This window comes from Stenella coeruleoalba, assembly GCF_951394435.1.
Source record: "Stenella coeruleoalba genome assembly, chromosome: 9".
Lineage (NCBI taxonomy): Eukaryota > Metazoa > Chordata > Mammalia > Artiodactyla > Delphinidae > Stenella > Stenella coeruleoalba.
The window spans coordinates 45,676,184-45,696,628 of NC_137155.1; the positions used below are offsets into that span (position 1 = coordinate 45,676,184).

The 20,445-nt window shown below is 36.8% G+C and overlaps 1 protein-coding gene and 1 long non-coding RNA gene across 6 annotated transcripts in view; one reads left to right on the forward strand and one right to left on the reverse strand.

Moving 5' to 3' along the window:
- LOC307191263 overlaps positions 1 to 11,074 on the reverse strand; it is a 214,226-nt gene extending 203,152 nt beyond the window's left edge. The window contains exons 1-2 of the long non-coding RNA XR_013829675.1: positions 10,952 to 11,074; positions 5,801 to 5,879 (exon numbers count right to left, since the gene is read on the reverse strand). This is a non-coding gene — a long non-coding RNA (uncharacterized lncRNA). The remainder of the gene's footprint in view (positions 1 to 5,800; positions 5,880 to 10,951) is intronic.
- A 52-nt stretch (positions 11,075 to 11,126) lies between these two features.
- SEM1 (SEM1 26S proteasome subunit) overlaps positions 11,127 to 20,445 on the forward strand; it is a 249,627-nt gene continuing 240,308 nt past the window's right edge. For all 5 annotated transcript variants that reach the window (XR_013829673.1, XR_013829674.1, XM_079931178.1 and 2 more), the window contains exon 1: positions 11,127 to 11,303. Coding sequence is in view for 3 of the 5 variants with exons in the window: in XM_079931178.1 (XP_079787304.1) it covers positions 11,228 to 11,303 (76 nt within the window). In the remaining 2 variants the exon portion in view is untranslated. The remainder of the gene's footprint in view (positions 11,304 to 20,445) is intronic.

Genomic DNA, 20,445 nt, shown 5'->3' on the forward strand with positions numbered 1-20,445 from the left:
CAGAAACAGTGCTGATGTGTGGGTGGAGTGGTTTCCCAGGGAGGCTGACACCTGGTATGAATTAGTTTCTTCACTGAGTTCCTAGGATTCTTGAAGCAAGATAGTGTGTGTAGTTTACTCAGAGTAAGAGATGAGGTCCTAATAGCAACCTCCAAGGCCTCCCAGACCTCACTGTAGTAGTCTTCCTTAAGCTTACTCCCCTCCAGCCACACTGGCCTCCTTCCTGCTACTCAGACACACAAAGTTTGCTCCAACCTTCCAGCTGTGCTTTAGGTTCTCTTGGACTAGAACGCTCTTCCCCCAATATCCACTTGGCTACCTCCTTTTACTTCCTTCAAGTCTTGCTCCGACGTGTTTCCTCCCTGAGTTCTACCCGGATTGCACATTAAATACAGTAAGCTTCCTGGATTCCATCCTTGCCCCTCATTTTCCTTACCCTGCTTTTTATCCTCCTTAGCACCTACCACCCTTTAATTTATATCATCCTATGTTGTTTGTCGTTCCTCACACTAGAACGTAAAAGCCACAAGAGCAGAGATCTTGTCTGTTTTGTTCACTGATGTACCCTATCCTAGAGCACTGGCTGGCCTATAGTAGGCACTCATATCCTTGTACAATGAATAAATGAATTAGTTCACTCATAGACCAGGCACTTTTATAGATTTCTTTCCCTTTTCAATTTTTTAAAAATAAATTTATTTATTTTTGGCTGTGTTGGGTCCTCGCTGCTGCGCATGGGCTTTCTCTAGTTGTGGGGAGCAGGGGCTACTCTTCACTGTGTTATGCAGGCTTCATCATTGCAGTGGCTTCTCTTGCTGTGGAGCACGGGCTCTAGGCACGCAGGCTTCAGTAGTTGTGGCTCATGGGCTCTAGAGCGCAGGCTCAGTAGTTGTGGTGCACGGGTTTTGTTACTCCGTGGCATGTGGGATCTTCCCAGCCCAGGGCTCAAACCCAGGTCCCCTGCACTGGCAGGCGGAGTCTTAACCACTGCACCACCAGGGAAGCCCTCCCTTTTCAATTTACTAAATTTTTTCTAGTATTAAGGTCACCTGGGAGGTTTTGCAAGTCTGTCTGAGAAGTTGAACTCTCCCAACCTGTTGGTTGGTCTTGCTCACTGAAGGGTCCTGTCTCTGGAACTTATTCTGCTGGGCAAGTTGCCAAAGCCTAAATTTGTCCACCTTGGGGTATGATGCAAGATTTAGGTTCTTTTTTTTTTGTCTCTTTGGAAGGGTGTGTTTCAATTTTGGCTGACTTCACTGTTTTGTCTGGGGCTTTATTCTTGTGTTGAGTTTTACTTTTTCCTGGGTTAATCAAGCAATTTAGCAACTATTCTTCCCAGAGCTATGGAATAGTAGAAATTAGAGCTGGAAAAGACCTCACAGTTGATCCAGTCCATCCCCCTTGCCATTGAAGTCTTGCTCTACACAATACAGTGTCCACGGCTTTGTTCAATGAGGTTTTAAATGTCCTCAGAGATTCCTTTGGGAGCCCACTCAACTAACCTAATACTCTTAACAATTAACAAAAATTCTCACTGTTTGTCTAAACTTTCCCTTTCATATTTTCATTTTATTTTCCCTATTGGTAGTCCAAGGTAGCAAGCCCTTTCTCTTTGGGGATTTTATACCTTTCAGAGAAGTGTGGACTTACATTTCTGCTCTGTCTGTTCCTAGCCAAACTATACATGTGTTCCTCCCTTAATCTTTCTATATTCTCTGTTTAATTTTATTTTTGCTTATTGAATTCCTTCAAACTCTTCATCTTGATTATTAGTATGTGTACTTTCACTAACCATCCATTGAACCACTGTAACATAATGCTTTTCCTTCTGAAACCTGAAGACAAAGCACTGCCGTCTACCATGTGACATTGCAAATATATCTGATTCACTGTCATAAACAACTAGAGTATTTTTATTCACCAGAATATTGAATAAGTTCTGTGCAATGCTCTTCACTTGAGTTTAAAATTTTGATGATAATTGTGTAATGTTGGATATCTCATTTAAGCCCTTTGCCCTTTTCTTTTTATATCTGCAAAAGGAGAGAATATCCGCTTCAGCCTCCTTTACTGTAATCTTAATGAAAGTAAATATATGGTTATAGGGCTAGAAAGAAATCTTTCAGGGATAAAAACCTTTCATTTCCCAGCTGTTTTTCAAACAGAATCACACAGGTTAAATTGTTTTCAATACTATGAAGTTCAAATGGCATTCTTTTTGTTTGTTTGTTTACAGTAATTTATGCTAGATCAATGCATCTCAAACTAATTGTAGTAAAGCGAAAATTTTTTAAATCACCAAATGCCATGGACTGAGTTTTGTAAAATACAAAATCACAGGGTTGGGTGAAGTAGTAATGTCAACTGCTCTAAGATTTTCAAATTTACACTCATTTTCTGTATTTATCTTGTCTCAGATGGGCACTGGTCCATGGACCTCATTTTGAGTAGCCTTGATGGACAATCATATTCCTTACCTTCAGATTCAGATACTTTTCAAGATAAATATTCTCTTCTGATGATTAACTTTTCAGCTTGTTTTCTGCTCCCCTTCAAAGTCAACTTTTAAAAAATATTGATAGAAGAGCCAATCAATTAATCATTTCCCCAAAACATCTAGTTATATGTTTCCCATTTATTTGTCTTCACTCTTTCAACATGTAGTAATCCTTAATTTATTTCATAAAATTAAATCTGAATGAAAAATACTTTTAAGAAAGAAAACAACAACTTCTTGGAGTTTATACCAAGTCAGTGAGTTATATGATGGTTTCCTGGTCACACATGCTGGTAGCTTCACTTCTGGAACTCTCACTAGTCTCTAGCAATCCTGACCAAGGCCACACTGATAGCAAGCAGAAATCCACCAATCCAGGAAAGATTAAAAAACACTCTCACTGGGGCTTCCCTGGTGGCACAGTGGGTGAGAGTCTGCCTGCCGATGCAGAGGACACGGGTTCGTGCCCCGGTCCGGGAAGATCCCACATGCCGCGCAGCGGCTGGGCCCATGAGCCATGGCCGCTGAGCCTGCGCGTCCGGAGCCTGTGCTCCACAATGGGAGAGGCCACAACAGTGAGAGGCCCGCGTACCGCAAAAAAAAACCAAAAAACAAAAAAACACTCTCACTTATTTCACCCTGTCTGGCATTCTGCCATCAACTTGTACTTTTGGATTCAAGACACAGACTATATGTCAACAATAACCAGAGTAGCTATTACATAAGCTGGTTATGGGATGCCATGTGCTTTCAACTGGTATCTTTTACAGTTTGGGTATAACAAAAATTTAGTTTTAGCACTCTCTTCTGAAATAAGCTTCTCTTATTTTTAGTGGCTTTTAATTACTTTGAGAGGGATTTAAATAAAAATATACTGAACTATCATTTCTCCAGGGAATTAAAAAAATAAAGTTTATGGGAAAACATGAAATGTGGGGAAATATTAAACACAGTAAACTGCACAAATGTAATACATAAGTTAGACATCGAGCTTTTTATGATCTAAGAATCTATTCCAAGAAAAAGAAAAATTGAAATTCGAAGACTTATGAGCTTGTTTCAAAAAATAGTAAAAATAAGTTCCAGCTGGTGTAAGAGCATAGTAAAGGTACAACACAGTACGAGGGTAGATAATAGCAGAGGATGGGTGAGGCATTGGTAATGGGAAACTTTAAACATAGAACATTTTACACTGCTTTTTAAAGGGATTTTTTCAAAGATAAGGAAAAAATATATACACACACATAATACACAGAAATAACAGAGAAAATGTATTACAACAATATATCAGATGAAGTTTTCTTTACACAATTTTCCAAGAGCAAGCATAAGGCTAATATGGATTAATCACTAATGAATTTAATAACGTGAACAGATTATTAGCTCCTAAAGCTAGTTATTTTGTTTTCAAATGTTTCAATGTGCCAGATGTTTCATAAAAACAGTTTTTATTATTTAAAATGATTTATGAAGCTAAATGCCCAACTTTTATTTCTGTGTTAAAATTTAAGAGTTAAAAAACATTTAACAGGTAAACAGAATTTGCAGTTCAGTTAGCAGTCACTGAATGTGAAAAGAGTTCTTAAAATGCTCCTCTTTAGAGCCATTCTCGTTCCCATAGAAACCAATGTGAGATCCAGGAAAACAAGGTAAGTTCTAAAATAATCACCATTATAAATACCCATTATATAAATGTAAATACAGGCAATTGAAATGATTTAGATGATTTTGAAATTGCATATCATTTCCCAAACCATAATAATTCCTTCAGAGTGGTTCTTGTCTGTCACATAAATACAGCATTTACTAAATTTTAAAAATTCTTATGATTTACTTGTGAGACCATAATTGCCTTCTCAAACAAGTCTTGGGCATGCAAATATTGATTTTTGAACATGTATTCTGGTGCAAGATGGGTCTTTTTTTTGGCTGGGCTTTTACTTTATGGTAGATTAAGTACTTATCATTATTAGCATTTGAATTTTACGTAACCATTTCTCTATTCATTATTAATTGTTTTACAATGAGATCTAGAGATTTTAGTTATTTTACAATTACAATTTTTCTCATTTTTATTTGTCCAAGCATTTTGTCATGATAAAAGATCCAAGAAATCTTTTATTGGGATTGTAATTCCTCTCAAAGTCCAGAACCAATCATTGAGTATACAGTACTCATAATATTAATGAAGATGTGAATGTGAGTTGTTATAAATCCCTCTAAGAAGAGCTAAGCCTCCTAATGATTAAGGAGCAAGAACATTTCAGAGGAAAACTTCCAACAATGAGAAGCAAACATTTGAATTTAGTATGGCTGTTGAAGGAGTTCTGGACATGCCACCCCAAAATATGCCGCTTTGTTATATTATTGTGAGCTGAACACATGAAAAATGTCAAGAGCTTTCTCTGAACTTCCCCTTACCTGCCTAAAGACAGATCCTCCAAAAGGAATTCAATTGTCATAAACCCCCTCCCAAGGATTGACTCTTATCACCTGGGAAGACACTAGATGTCAACTCCAAACCCAGATAAACTTTGTCACAAACTATCATCATATCTCCCATCTATTCTTCTAAGAGCCCATTTATCATTCTAAAAGCTCATTTACTCTCCCCTAGGTTGCCTATGTCTCCCACCTTCCCCTATTAAGACAGTATATAAGCTCTCTGATCTCACTGCTGTTTGGGGTGTTCACTTTTTTTTTCTGTGATGCCCAGTGTGTTACAATAAAAATTAATAAATTTGTTTACCTTTAATGCTATTAATCTGCCTGTTATAAATTTATTTTATAGACCTAGCTATTGAACCTAGGAGAGCAGATGGAAAGTTTTTTCTCTCCTACAATGTTAAAAGAACCACAACAAGTTATGGACTAGTCACACAGTTTTGCTGGCTGGATGAATTTTCAGAAACTCAGATATTTTCCCTTACATTTCATTAAAACCCTCAATTCTTAAAATGTGGTCTCCAGACCAGCAATGTTGATATCACCCGGGAGCTTGTTAAAAAAGCAGAATCTCAGGTCCTAGGCAGGCCAAATGAATAAGAATCTGCATTTCAACAAGCTTAACATAGATTTGAACGTACATTAAAGTCTGGAAACACAGTCAGTCCCAAATATTTGCTCCAGAAAAATTTAGAAGTTTTATTCTGGTGGACTGATGGAAGCTAAAGAAGCTACCACCTAGGATGTAAATTCTAAATGGGGAAAGACCATGTCTGCAAGTAATTTTCCAGGACCCCTCAACTGGTAAGTAGCAGAGCCTGAGTTTGAACTCAGGTAGAGCCAAAGCTTTTTACATACCTTGAAAAGACATCATAGAGACTTGAGGTGTAGGTCGGCCTCCTCAGTTCTTCATGGCCGGCCAATTAGCTGTTCCTTCCTAAAGTCAAAAGGAAAGTGCCTTTGAAATCGGTCCTTCAGATATCAGCCATTTAACAATCCCTCACCTGGACATAGATATAGAAAGGTCAGTCTTATTGATCCATTCTGCCTAGTTACTGAATGGTCAACTCCACAGCAAACTTAAGGATTCAGGTATTTGTGATTTAACTTATAGCATGTGGATCCCGAATGGAACTTTTAGGTTTCATTTGCTTGAGACAAATGGAATCACATACTATAAAATCTGCTTCTAACTTGATTTCCTGTGAAGCCAAATGTAATCAACTAATCATAGATATGACCTGATATGTAGGTAAAGGCATAGTTTTAACTACAATGCTTCTCACTAGAGTTGTGGAGCGTTTCCCTCCAGAGAGCTAAGTCAATCCTAAGGTTGTTTTCTTCTTCATTCTATGGCTTTGCCCTCTGCATGTCTATCTACATTTATGTGTTTTTGCCATTTTCCTACATGTGTGTATGTTTATAGTGTTAGAAAGAAATGATTCCAGGCGTTCTTGTGTCAACTGTCTGCCTCTTCACACGTTGATATGGTTTGTTTCTTATCCTTTAAGAGAGCCCTTAGGATCTAATAGCTCCACCACTTCTTAGCACTGTGATTCTGGCCACATCACAACTTCTCTCTGCCTCAATACCCATAAGTATAAAACGGATTTTTTGGTTCTCACTTAATAGGGCTGTTGTGAGGAAGATTCAATAAGTAAATACACAGAAAGGGTTTGGCACAGTACCTCATACAAAGTAAACACTAAATACATGTTACCTATTATTACTTTATTATTATTATCATTGTTGTTATTATTATCATTATTATTAACTTGTGGAGGGCCTGACTTCCTTGCAAAGTATCACCAAGATACCATCTAAGAAACAAAACCCACGTTTAAAGACTTTTAGGAGGGTTGGTATGCAGGATCTGAGATATTTAAAATGTACTTCAGAGAAATTAAGTGATTTGCCTAAACCCCTGTTTAGTAGGGATTTGGATTGAGTTTGGATTTATATGCTGGTCCATCAAATACATATTCTTATGTGCTTAATTTAACTAAGTAATAATGCTGCTTACACTTTAATAGCTACCATTTTCCAAAGTTTTTCCATGTGCCATGACCATTAAAATGAGAAGTTGTTCATTGTGCCATGTGTCACGATGATTAAAATGAGAAGTTATTTCAGTGGTTCCAGCTTTCTGGATTTAACGAATCAGTAAAATTTTTTAAATTGGGGATTTAACCTAAGGTTGTTTTTTAACAATTTATTGCCCAAAGACATATTAGTACGTATTTTGTTACCCGAATGTTACTGACCAGAGACGTATCAATACGTTTTCAGAGAGTGATATAATTAACATCACCCTGTGAAGTTGTTAGAGCTTAAAATTGATCATGGGTTCATTATACAACTTATGTTGTTATCATTCATATTTTGCTCCGTTAGGTTTTTGTTCCAACCTTGTGTATATTATAAACACAAATTTATTACCGTAAAATTTTCAAAAATGACCATCATAAAATTTTGAGTGAAGAAGAATTTTTCAGTGTATTTTATGCAGATACTTTCTCTGATTGTCCGAGCGACATATATACTAGTGTCTCAGAAGATGACAGTTTTTCAGAATATAGTCCTGATTTAGATGATGTGAATATTCGACCCACAAAAAGACAAAATACCTTAGTGATTGATTTTGATATGGCAAGTGAAAATGAAACTCACAGTGCTGGAGAATGCTCCTTTGCTTCTACAGAAGAGTGGATTGAAGACAACATTTCATGAAAATTAGAAGATCTTACAGGTGTGTCAGGTGTAACTACTGAATGTAATAACTCGCAAAGTGTTAGTGAAATAACAGAATTAATTTTTGGTAATGACTTTTTCGAGTTGGTCGCTTCTCAAACAAACTTGTGTCACCAACAGAATAAGAAAATCATATAAAAAGTATGATAAGACTTTAAAATGGACTGATGTAACCAATAGTGACATGAAGAAGTTTCTTGGATTAATAATTTTGATGGGACAAATAAGAAAGTCACACTGGAAAGAATATTGGTCAACTGATCCCTTACTTTAAACACTTATCTTTCCAAAGATTATGATGAGGCGAAGGTTCAAATAAATAATGACATTGCTTCACTTTACCGATAACTCAGAAACTCCACTTCCTACAGACAGAATTTCAAATTGTTAAACCTCTTCTGGATTATTTTCTACCAAAGTTTCAATCGATCTATATACCCAAACAAGAGCTATCACTTGAGGAGGCAATGATAAAGTGGAGAAGACGACTCAGATTCAAAACCTATAATCCTGGAAAACTTGAAAAATATGGAATTTTGGTCAGGATGGTTAGCGAAACTGCAAATATATATGCAACCTTGAGATTTACATGGGTGAAGGAAAGAAACTGCAAGAAACAGTATTATCAGTCCTACAACCTAATCTTGGTTCATGGCACCATATTAACCAGACAATCTTTACAACAGTGTGTCCACATCTGAAATATTGTTGAAAAATAAAACCAGAGTTTGTGGGACTATAAGAGAGAATTGTGGTCTACCAAACCAATTAAAGGAGAAATCTAAAAATCTACAGAGGGGAGAAATGACATTCTTACGGAAGGGAGAAGTGATTCTTCTCATAAGGAAAGACAAGAGGCTAGTCCGCATGGTGACAACTATTCATGATGCCTCCATAGCATCTACAGGAAAGGAAGACAGGAGGACTGGCCATCAGATAACTAAGCCCACTTGCATATTAGAGTAAAATAAATTTATGAAAGGAGTTAATCGATCCAATCAATATCTGGCAAACTTCAATATCCTCTGGAAAACTCGAAAATGGTATAAGAAAGTGGTTTTCTATTTGAGTAATTGCAGTTTATTCAATGCATTTAAAATTTAGTGTAGCCTTAGTGCACAGAATAAAATGACTTACAAGCAATTTTTGTTAGCAATAAGCTAGAGAATGGGTAACTGACCATTCTGGTGAATGTAGTGGTACTCCCGCACCTGGTCCTTCTTGTGGCATTTCTAAGAGTCCCCTGAAAAGATCCACCTTGTCGACTATCAAATAAAATAAAAGAACATATTCTAGAGGAAATAACACCCACAGGACTAAAAAAAAAAAAAAAAAAAAGCCACCAGAAAGTGTAGAGTCTGCTCTTCCAGGGGAAAGCGCAGTGAAACACAGTATATTTGTAATAGATGTTCAGTTCCCCTGCACAGAGGTGCCTGCTATACTGCCTATGGCACTCTAACAAAATATTAGAATGCTTTAGTAAGACATGTTTAAGTTTCAAATAAATACATTAAGTGCAAAAAAAGTTGTTGATATTTACTCAAACACGGGTGTTTCAATATTCACTTACATAACAAATTGCTGGCCACAGGCATTAGTCTCTACAAAAATCCCCGGGTCAATAATATGTTAAAATTATTCCTTTAATTGAATATATTCAGTTTTAGGGGAAAATCATTATACTGCCACTGATTTTGTTCTTTTGCTAAGAGTTAATACAAATGTCATCACATATCAGATTATATAATAGGCCCAGAAACTAGAATTTGAAATTCTTGACGTCTTGGTCAAAAATTTTATAGTACTTCAAAAATTGAGATATACGTACTTCATGTAACATAAAATTAACCATTCTGAAGTGTACACTTCAGTGGTTTTTAGTATATTCACTATGTTTTGCAACCATCATCACTATCCAGTTCCAGAGGGTTTTTATCACTCCACAAAGAAACCTTCCACCTACTAGCAGTTAGCAAATCACCCCTTATCCATCTCCTAGTAGTCATTAATGTTTCTGTTTCTTCAGATATGTCCTTGGGAAAATCTTTTATCTCTGCACAAAATGGCTGTCTCAGATCTGTGATTTGTTTTTTATTTTTTGCTGCCTAATCAAACTGCCCAAAACTTTACCTTGCTGTGTGGGTTGTCAGCGGCATATGTAATATGTACAATAGAGGGCATAATAGAGAGTATGAAACTCTAAGAGATCTCATTGTCTACATTTACTTCCAGTTTTAGATCTTCCTCATCTTTTCTTTCATTAATTTGGTATTTACTTATATAACATGCCAAATTACACATACTTTGAACTTAATTTGAAGACAGCTAATGTTTTCAGTAATCAGTACAAGTCAAAATAGTATTATAAGAACCATCTTATTTTTTAAAATTTACATCTAATTATATGTTCCCAAATTCTGGCCCAAATTTGTGCTCTTATTTAGTTGCTCCATTCTCTGTATGCCCATACACTCTGTTCATTTCTCAGATAATTTTATTTTAAAATAGAGATTCAAATGTGTTACTATGTTTCATTGTGATTTATCTGTTTACATGTCTCTGAGTGGAATATGAACTCCTTGAAGGAAGGCCTTTGTCTCCATATGTTTGATTTTCAGCACAGTGCCTAGTACATGATATAAGTTAATGTTGTTGAATGAAGGAATGGGATTTAAATATACAAACGTATGTATCAAAATTTACAATAATACCCAATTATGTATCTATATATTACACACTATTCCTCTATTATACTACATATACATATACCGTGTCAAGTTTTATGTAGTTCACAACTATATTCAAAATGAATTATTTTGAACACCATAAAATGTTACATATATCGAGTTTTACACAGTATTATAATAACCTCTAAACTAGTTATTACACACACACACACACACACACACACACACACGCAGCACAGTGTTTAACAGGTTATTTACCACAGCTTAACCGCGGGACAGAAGAACACTGAACAATGGAAAAGCTTGGAGATTAAAGTCAGGCAAACAAATCTGCTTTTGGGTTGTCTAGCAGTACCTCAGTGACGTAGGCTATTTCTTTCTGAGTGATGTGGAGACATTTAATACCATGTTTAGGGAACTGGTTTAAGGGTGGAGTTAATCTAATTTAAGGGCCTGGCACTTGGCAGGCTTTTAACGAACTTTAGCCGGTACTTCATCCCTCAGCCTAAACCAAGTAAAGGAGGGGTTTTTTTCCACACGTTATGAGTCTTTTCCAGTCACGGAAACCTACCCTGTTCTCAGTTTGTCAAGTCAGAGGGTCCGCGTAAGACGGTAAACGCACAAAATAATCCACCTTGCTAACTCTGAAGGGCTGCTAAACCCGCAGGAAGCGCTGGGCGGACCTCCAGTATCCCAGCATCCCTCGCGCTATCCGGTTGCTCTTCTCCCGCGTCTCTATGATAGAGCTGGCCTGGGAGGCTGCAACGGCGGTGGGGGCTGTGGTAAGGCGAAGTGAGAGGTCCAACTTTCTTACTGGACTGAGAGGTTTTGGCCGCGGAGGGTCGCAATGTCAGAGAAAAAACAGCCGGTAGACTTGGGTCTGCTGGAGGAGGACGACGAGTTCGAGGAGTTCCCTGCAGAAGGTAACCGGCTCGCCCGCGGCCTCTGGGCCGCGCGGACAGTGACTAAGGCCTCTGAGTGGAGGCGGCGCGGCTGGAAGGGCTCGGCCGGGAGGCACCCGCGGGAAGTCTGAACCCCCGCTACTGGCTCTCAAGGCTCTGCACGCGCGACCCTCCACGACCGACTTCGGGTCGAGGTGTCACGGTGGGACTCACCTCAGCGGTGAGGCTAAATGCCTTCTGCTTCCTCACTGGGAGGAGCCACGGGGACCCTGGTTGCCTAGCCCGGTGTCCGGGATGGTGGGGCCTTTTCCTCTTCAGCCCGGGTACCGCCACCTCGTTCATGTCTACATAATCCCTTTTCCCTTTATTTATTGTTATTGTTATTATTATTTGTTTTAGCAGTCCTCTTTTGCCTTGAACCCTTCCAGAATTAAATTGTTGTTCCTAGTTAGGCCGATGCTGCCTACATTTAGGGCTTAACATATGAAGCCTGTTAAGTAGAACGGGAGGATCAGGTGTTAGTGCTTAATTCCCGTTATTGCCTTCCTCTTGTTCCTCATTAATTTTTGATCACTTAACTTCAAACTAACATAAGTTTAAGGATTTATAAGACCCTAAAACGTCTACATTTTTATTAGCTTCATGGTTACCAAGAGGAACTTTAGTTTTCTCATTGTAGATAACAGCAAATAGCTAACATTGTTTGGGTGGTTGCTTGTCTGAGTATTTTGCTTCTATTAACTTAATTCATTTTCACAAGCCTAGTAAGTAGGAGCTGGTATTTACATTTTTCAGATAAAGAAACTGAAGCTTGAACAGTTAAGAAACTTGCCCAGTGTCACGTAACTGGCTAGAAATGATGGACACCTGGCCCAGTTGACACTAGCACTCTTAAACTCTAGCTGTACTGCTTCTGTTTGTTAGATCATTGTTGCCAATCAGGGTTTCAAAATTGTTGGTTTTATCAACTAATTGCTATGCGTGACGTAAACATTTATCTTATAAGAAAAGGAGGTTACTATTGGGTGACCTTTCTGAAGGTGTAGGAAGAGAACTGTGGTTAATGGTTACAAATCTGTTACATTAGTTACTGCTTCACCAAAATGGTCCTGAGTTGTACTCCCTCATGATCCTACTGTGCATAAAGCCACAAAGCTGTAACATTTGTTATTTTTATTTATAGTGTACTGGGTTGTTTAGTGGAAGAAGACCTTGGAGCACATACTACACAAACTCGTAAACTAACCCAAAGCACATCTATTTTCAGTTCTGGGATTCATTATGTATTGTGGGGAATGTTTTTTGTTTTGGTAGTGGATTTATCTGTGCAGACATGTTTTCTTGATCTCACTTTCAAGTTGGTTCATAATCCTCCAACAGTGAGCTATGTAGTAAAAAACTGGCTTGAGATCAGGATCTGCTTCTAACGCAAACTTCATATTTGGTATAGTTAGCGTTTATTGTTTATCATATACAAGATACCATGTTAGGCACTTTATCTACATTATATAGTCTAATTATCACATCTCTGAAGAAACTGAGGCTCAGAGATTTTAAAAGCTTGCCATTAAGTGGTCGTCAGGATCTGATAGGTCTTTCTGAGTCCCCAACCCAAGCAAACTTTAACCTGAATCCCTAACGTTTAGCAAAGTGCCTGGCACATGGTAGATGGTCAGTAAATGCTTGTCGAATGAGTGAACCTGTGTTTAAAATAAGTAGTCGAGAATTGACTGCTTAAAAAGGACCTAAAGATAACTGGGCCTGATGATACATATGATGTTTCAGCAACTTTCATTTCATCAGCTTTTGCAGAATATGTAATTCTTGTACTAAGTTTATGTTGGGAGCATCAATTTGTTCAAAATGTTGGTAGTTACATAGTAAAAAAAGAAAATCTCATTAAAGTTAAAAGGAAAAGCAAAGAATATTTTTTCTGAAGACAGGCCTCCCACAACAGACTGGTTTATTATCATAGTAACTCACCATTTATTGGTCACCTTACAGAAAATCTGTCATCTTCAGGTTTGAATATGTAGAACCTCATTCATTCAGGAGATTTTCTATTTAGAATGAGTGGTAACATTTGAAATGCTTTTGCTTGTTTAGGTTTTTGTGTGTTTCTTCTCTGGTTTTTCATTCAGACAGGTAAAGTTGGAGAAGCAGTACTTTGAAACTGGCCTGTTTTGAATCTTTCAGTATTTGAGTTTTCAGATCAGTTATTAGTGCCCTGAATTACCAAGTCCTTTGCCTTCTTTGGAGATTCTTTTTCTTGTGATTGTCTTTATGGTGAATATGCCATTGACAAACTCACAAGTAAATACAACTTAAAATTGCCTGTAATCATCTAATCAATCTAGGGGAGGTCTTACTTTCAGTGGCCCATTGGGTCTCTGTGTTTCAGAAAGTGAATGATGTCCATTGTCTAGGGTAGCTTGCAGTTAAGAGCCTGTTACATGAAAGCATTACTGAAATTATGTATCCCTGGTTTGACTACAGAATTGTATATTTTTTGAGGGTGTTGTTGCTACATCTTATTCCTGATAAGAATTTGTTTGGTAAGATGTTAATTCAGTCATTATAAGGAAGGGGAATTTCTGTTTTGAAAAGGAAACTAAGATAATGCGTTTTCATGGAGGCTTCATTGTTTCTTCTGAATAGCTCTTCAGTGTGAGGTGTGACGTGTGGGGTGATTTTCTGAAGGTGCAAAGAAACAAATGCTCCTTTTTTATCATTTGGACTGTGGATCTGTGTTACATTGGCAGTTCCTCACAATTCTAATTGGTGGGTGTGTGATCTGGTCATTAAGTAGGAACTGTTAAAAATCATGTTTAGGATCTTTGTGAATTCTGCAACTTCTTGACTGTTTAAACTCATTGACTATCAGATTTGTTGGAAGACACTCAACGTTTTGGGAATGATTTAATATAATTTTGGAGGCTTGGCATGGTTAGAATTTTAGAACTGGAAAGCAACTTAAAAGTCTTGAGAAGCTAGAACTTGTCAAGATCATACAGCTAGGTTAATAGTAGTAGGGTGGGGCCTAAAACTGAAATACTCTATAATTTATTTGAAACGTCAAACAATTTTTCAAATCAGAAATATATTGAAAAGGTATTAAAATATTTTCATTAATCTCATTTCTCTTACAGTTAGAAGTGGATGAGAGTGAAAATGGGAAGAACAAGTGGGCCTTTAATTTCTTTTATTCTGTTCTTCCTATGCCAGAATTGAGAGATTTCTTTCCTTTTTTTGAGGGAAAGAATATTTAAAATGAACCTGAGTTTGCCTTCAGAAGCAATGGTGTTTACAAGAGAATACTATTATACCAAGTAGTTTATAATTTTTCTATAATCACTGGAACTGCTGTGTTATCTGAAGCAGGCTGGTGGTTCCCTAATGCTGCTAGCATTCTGGAATAACTGAGGCACTCTCGCCTGTGCCTATCAAAGTAGGACATCTTATAGTGGTTCTTAACCAAGGAAGTATTTTGGGATATCACATTCACTTGTCAAGTAAGAAAGTAAAATAACTGCCAGCATATAGTGGGTAAAGGTCAAGGATTTTAAATACTTGCTGTGCATAGACCAGTCCTGCACAAGGAAGAATTGTCCTATGAAAAATGCCACTGAGAAATATTTATGTGCACATTGGATACCAACTGGACTAAATCCTCAACAAAAGAGTTCCTTAGAATCTTAAATGTAAAAGGTAGATACAGTTAATACTGACTATGTCAGATACTGTACTAGTCAGTTTACCTAGAGCCAAAAGGGCTTTGGTATTTTCAGTTATTAAATGTAATATAGTGGACACATAAATAAATAATAATGTCACATATTTAAATTATGTGGTGGTAGCAAGAAATGAAGAATTCATGTTACTAAAATCTTTTAAGAAAAAAGATAAATATAATGAATGGTAAAGTGCCTATTCGATGTCCATTCATGGTAATCATATGCAAGAAGAAAATTTTTGAGCTCCAGGATGGAATAAGCATGATGAATCTAGGATCAGACCTAGGTTCAAAATCCACCATCCATCAACTTTGTTTTCCCTCAAAATTCACAATTTTATATGTTGTAGAATATGAATACAACAGAGAAGTCATTACCACCAAAAAGGTAACAAACATATCCATCACCCCCAAAAGTTCACTGGTGTCCCTTTATAATAATCTCTCCCTGTCAGTCCTCTCCACATCCCTTCCCATCCCCAGAAAGTCACTGATCTCCTTTTGACATGATAGATTATTTGCGTTTTCCAGAATTTTATATAAATGGAATCAGACAGTATCTTTTTCCTCAGGCATCTTACACCCAGAATCATTATTTGGAGATTCATCCATGTTGTTGCGTTTATCAATAGCTTGTTCCTTTCTCTTGCTGAGAAATATTCTACTACATGGATATACCACAATTTGTTTATTCTTTCACTTTCTGATGAACATTTAGGTCATTTCCTGTTTTTTTTTCCAATTACCCTTTTTTTTTCCCTTACAAATAAAACTATGAATATTCATGTAGAAGTCTTTGTGTGAACATATGCTTTCATTTCTCTTGGTTTAGCACCTTGTAGTGAAATGACTGAGCGGTACAGTAGGTTTATGTTCAACTTTAAGAAACTGCCAAGCTGTTTCCAGTGTAGTTATACATTTTACATTCCCACAAGCAGTGTATGAGGGTTCTAGTTACTCTACGTCTTTGTCAACACATGGTCATTTTAATTTTAGACATTCTGATAGGTGTAGTGATATCTCATTGTGCATCAGTTTTTAACTTGTCGACTTGTACTAGTTACTTAAATCCTGTAAAATATTTTTGCAGCAAAATATGTAGGATAATTGTACAAGTAACTGCTTATTTAAAATTTAAACCTATGAAAAGTTATAAATTAAAAAGTGAAAGCACTGTTTCTCGCCAACTTTCCCCAAAAACATTTCTTATGCTCCAGTATAATCACTGTTAAACAGTTCTTTCAGTGTCCTTCCTGAATTTATATATATGTATACATATATATATTTATTTGTGTGTGTTTGTATATATCCTCACAAAGGACCATATTACATATACAGTTTTTCTTCTTTTTACATTATATATCTTAGATGTGTGTTCACATTAATATAAACATCTACCTCATGCTTTTTAATAGTTGTGTTCTACTAGTCTACTGTATACACAATAAATAATCTATAAATATCTATTGATATCTAGGTGGTTTTAGGTTTTTTGCTTATTTTTGTTTTTTTCTGTTACAGAATATGTTGCAGCAAATATTCTTACGTCTTACATCTTTGTTTTTGTTCTTATTTATAAGATAAATTCTTAGGAAATTGCCAGATCAAATTGGCAGGTTCATTTTCATTTTTTTAATATAATTTTTATTTTGAAATAATTACAGACTTACAGAATAATTGAAAGTACAATACAAACAACCTTTTTTTCCATGAGCCAGCCTGATGTTCATCACCCCTAGATATTTTAATGTGTATTTCCTACAAAGACATAACCTCAGTACAACCATCAAAATTGGAAATTAACACACAGATATATTACTGTCATTTAGTCCATAGGTCCTTTTCAGGTTTCTTCAGTTGTCTTAATAATGTCTTGATTAAGAATCATGGATTACATTCAGTTGTCATATCTCTAGTCTTCTTTAGTCTAGAGCAGGTCTCTGTTTTTGACTTTTGTGATTTTGACACTTTTGAAGATTACAGGCCAGTTATAGAATGTTTCTCAACTTGGATTTGGCTCACGTTTATATATGATTCGATTTAGGTTCTGCACCTTGGAGGGAATATCATAGTAGTGACGCTGTATTCCCATTGCATCCTGTCAGGTGGAACATGATTCTCATTTATTCCATTGCTGCTGATGGTAACTCTATTAAGGTAGTGTCTGTGAGACTTTTCCATTGTTAGATTACTGATTTTCCCTTTGTAATTAATAGGTATTTTACTAGGAGGGACTTTGAAACTGTGTAACCACAGTTTTCCATTCATTATCAAACTTTCAATTTATTCATTTGTGTATTTATATCAATATAGACTCATGAATTCTCATTTGATGGGTTATAATTTGTTGCTATTATTTATTTTGATATTCAGATTGTCCCAATTTGTACATGGGGAATCCCATCAAGCTGTCTTCTGTGACCTTTTGACAAGTCACCATTCTTTGTGCATTTCCTAGCATTCTGACACAAGTAGGTATTCCAAGCTAATCTTATACTTTTCCTGTTCCAGTCCTGGAATCAGCCATTCCTTTGAGGTGCATAGCTTTCAGTGGAGAATGATATTTGGAAAGTAAGATCTTACCTCCAGTTGTGCTGATGGCTTTTGGGATGCTGTCAATGGAAGGAACTAGGAAATAGACAAATGTATGTACATATATACATCTATTTATGTATGTGTTTGTATAAAACCATGAGTTCACATAGGTATCTCTAATTTACAGTTCAACACCACAGGGCTCATTCTAGTTTTTTCCCTTTCCACATTTGTAACTTTCTTCCCCAGCAGTGAGAAACCTGGCTCCCATTATTGTAAATATTGGGTCATTGTCTATTAGGTCATCCTCCTCCCTAACCAATGTTTGTTGTCCCCTACACCCACAGATCCCCTCCTTATCTCACTTTGGCTTCAACATTCTATGCTAGGCCACTGTCACTTCTCCTTACTCCAGCATTGGATGGTTTCTTGACTCTGTCCTGGCTATGACACACCAACCACACAACACTGCCCCTCCACAGGAATGCCTTCCTGGCTCTGCTTGGGCTCTGACACCTCATTCAGCACCAGGTGCATTTTGAATTTTGACATATTCTCAAATTACCTTTTACAAGGGTTACACAAATTTCCATCTACAGGTCACCTTTTACCTGCACTCCATATTAAACATTTTAGTCATTACAAACCTGAGGGATGAAAATGGAATCGCATCATTTTGATTTGGATTGATTTCTTTGAGCAAGATTGACCATTGTGTTTTTCCTTTGTTACCTTCTTAATCCTCAGTTCCTTCATGTAATTTGTGGATAATAATCAGAATCATGTAACGATTGTATGATTGTATTAGTCTGTTTGAGCTGCCATAACAAAATACCATAGACTGAGTGGCTTAAACAACAGAAATTTATTTTCTCACAATTTGTAGTTTGGGAAGTCCGAGATGAAGATGTTAGCCTGTTCAGTACCTGGTGAGGGTTCTCTTCCTGGCTTGCAGACTATTGCCTCTCATCATGTCCTCACAAGGTAGAGAAAGAGAGCTCTCTGGATTCCCTTCCTATAACAACACTAATCTCATGAGGACTCTACCCTCATGACTTCATGCGACACTAATTGCCTTCCAAAGGCCGCATCTCCAAATACCATAACATTGAGGGTGGTTAGGACTTCCTCATATGAATTTCAGGATTGGGGGACACAAACATTCAGTCCATAAGAATGATATATGTGTAAAATGTGTAGCATAGAGTTTGGCACAAAGTTGGTATTCTGTGAACATTAGGCTCCTTTTTTTCCTCCCTCCTAATCTACTTAGGGATTTGGATTTTGCATGATGTTTGGTATTTATTTAATTTGAACCATTTTCAACAAATATTTTGTAATTTTAGATGTATCCAAAATTAAGCTTGTTGAGCTTGAGGGTTATTTGATTATTTTTTTAATATTAAAAACTTATAAATTAAAAAATATTGTCAAAAGTTTTTCCAAAAGTACTTTAAAAAATAGTTTGATTATTCATATAAAATACAAAGATACATAACACAGTAGTATGTATTGTTTAAGGATGCATACAAATGTACAAGAGGTATAAAGAGACACAGTGGAATGAACCCCCCCCCCCAAATCAAGATATTAGTGCTTGCCAGGGGGTTGTGAGTGGTGTGACTCAGGATATTAAACAGTAAAAACTACTTTGAAAAGCTATTTGATTAGTTATTTAACTGGTTCAATGGAATGAAGAAGCATTAAGCAATTGTGACTGGTGTTCATTGTTACGTAGTAATGTTGTTTTTAAGCATAACTCATTGAAAGACATGAACAGTGAAAACAATGAAGGGAAATAAAAGTTTCAAAAACTATACTTACACTCTTCTGAAGTATTAAAAATTTACCAGATATCTTTTTTTTCCAGTTTTGTGCTCTGTTATTGATGTAATGCTTGGTAGAAATGGTATCTTTATTCTGCAACCTGTTTCTCTTTTTACCTCCATCACCCCTTAAGTTTCCTTGGAGTGATTAGCCCATAATAAATGATTTATTCTTTCGATATATGTTTGTAGAGTGCTTCCTATACACCTGGCACTGAAAGGTGCAGAGCGAGAATGATTCTAGCTGCTGTTTATCGGTACAAAGTGCTTTAGGTACATTGTTTTATGTAATCCTCATAGCAGCCTTATGACAGCTTTATACTTGGGGCTCAGCAAAATAACTTACCAAGGACAAAGTTAACTAGAGGCTGCACAGAGGCAAATTTGACTCTTTAGATAGATATTTGTCTTTGGACTTAGTGATATAAATGTCAATGGAGATTAGTAAGTTTTCATGCCAGACTTGAGCTTTTTAGTATTTTGCAAGTGCTTATGCTAGGAGGGGGCACTCCAAGCCTTTCACTCCCCACACCCAAGTAAACCAGAACACTTTTGCTTTTGACTGTCTTTTTCTGTTGGGTTTCTGGGTAAGATTTCACTTGGTTTCCTTCCAGTGGAAGCAGGTGGTGGTGGTGGTGGTGGTGGTGTGGGGATTAAACCACTGATAGTAAAGTGCAACAGCAGCTGAAAAGAAGGGGAAATTATTTCCAGTTGTGTACCGCATGAGGCTGCAACATTTGAACAGAGCTTTCAAAAGGTAGAAGTGTAGGAAAGGGGTTTCCAGAAAAAGGGAAGAGGAGTAGATGCTTGGAGGTGGAAGATCAATGTGTATGTGTATTTTATTTGGCTGTGAAATAGTAGTTGTAATTACACAGGTAGTTTGGAGCCTAATCATGGAAAGCTTTAAGCCAAATGACCACTTTGGACTTGATCCTTAGGTAGATGAGACGTGGGGGGGGGGCGTTGTTTGTTTGTTTGATATGTGTATGTTTCCTTTAGGCAGTAGGCAGTTTAGGAAAAATTAACCCAGCAGAATTTGAAAGGATAGAAAGTCAGGGAAGCTAATTAG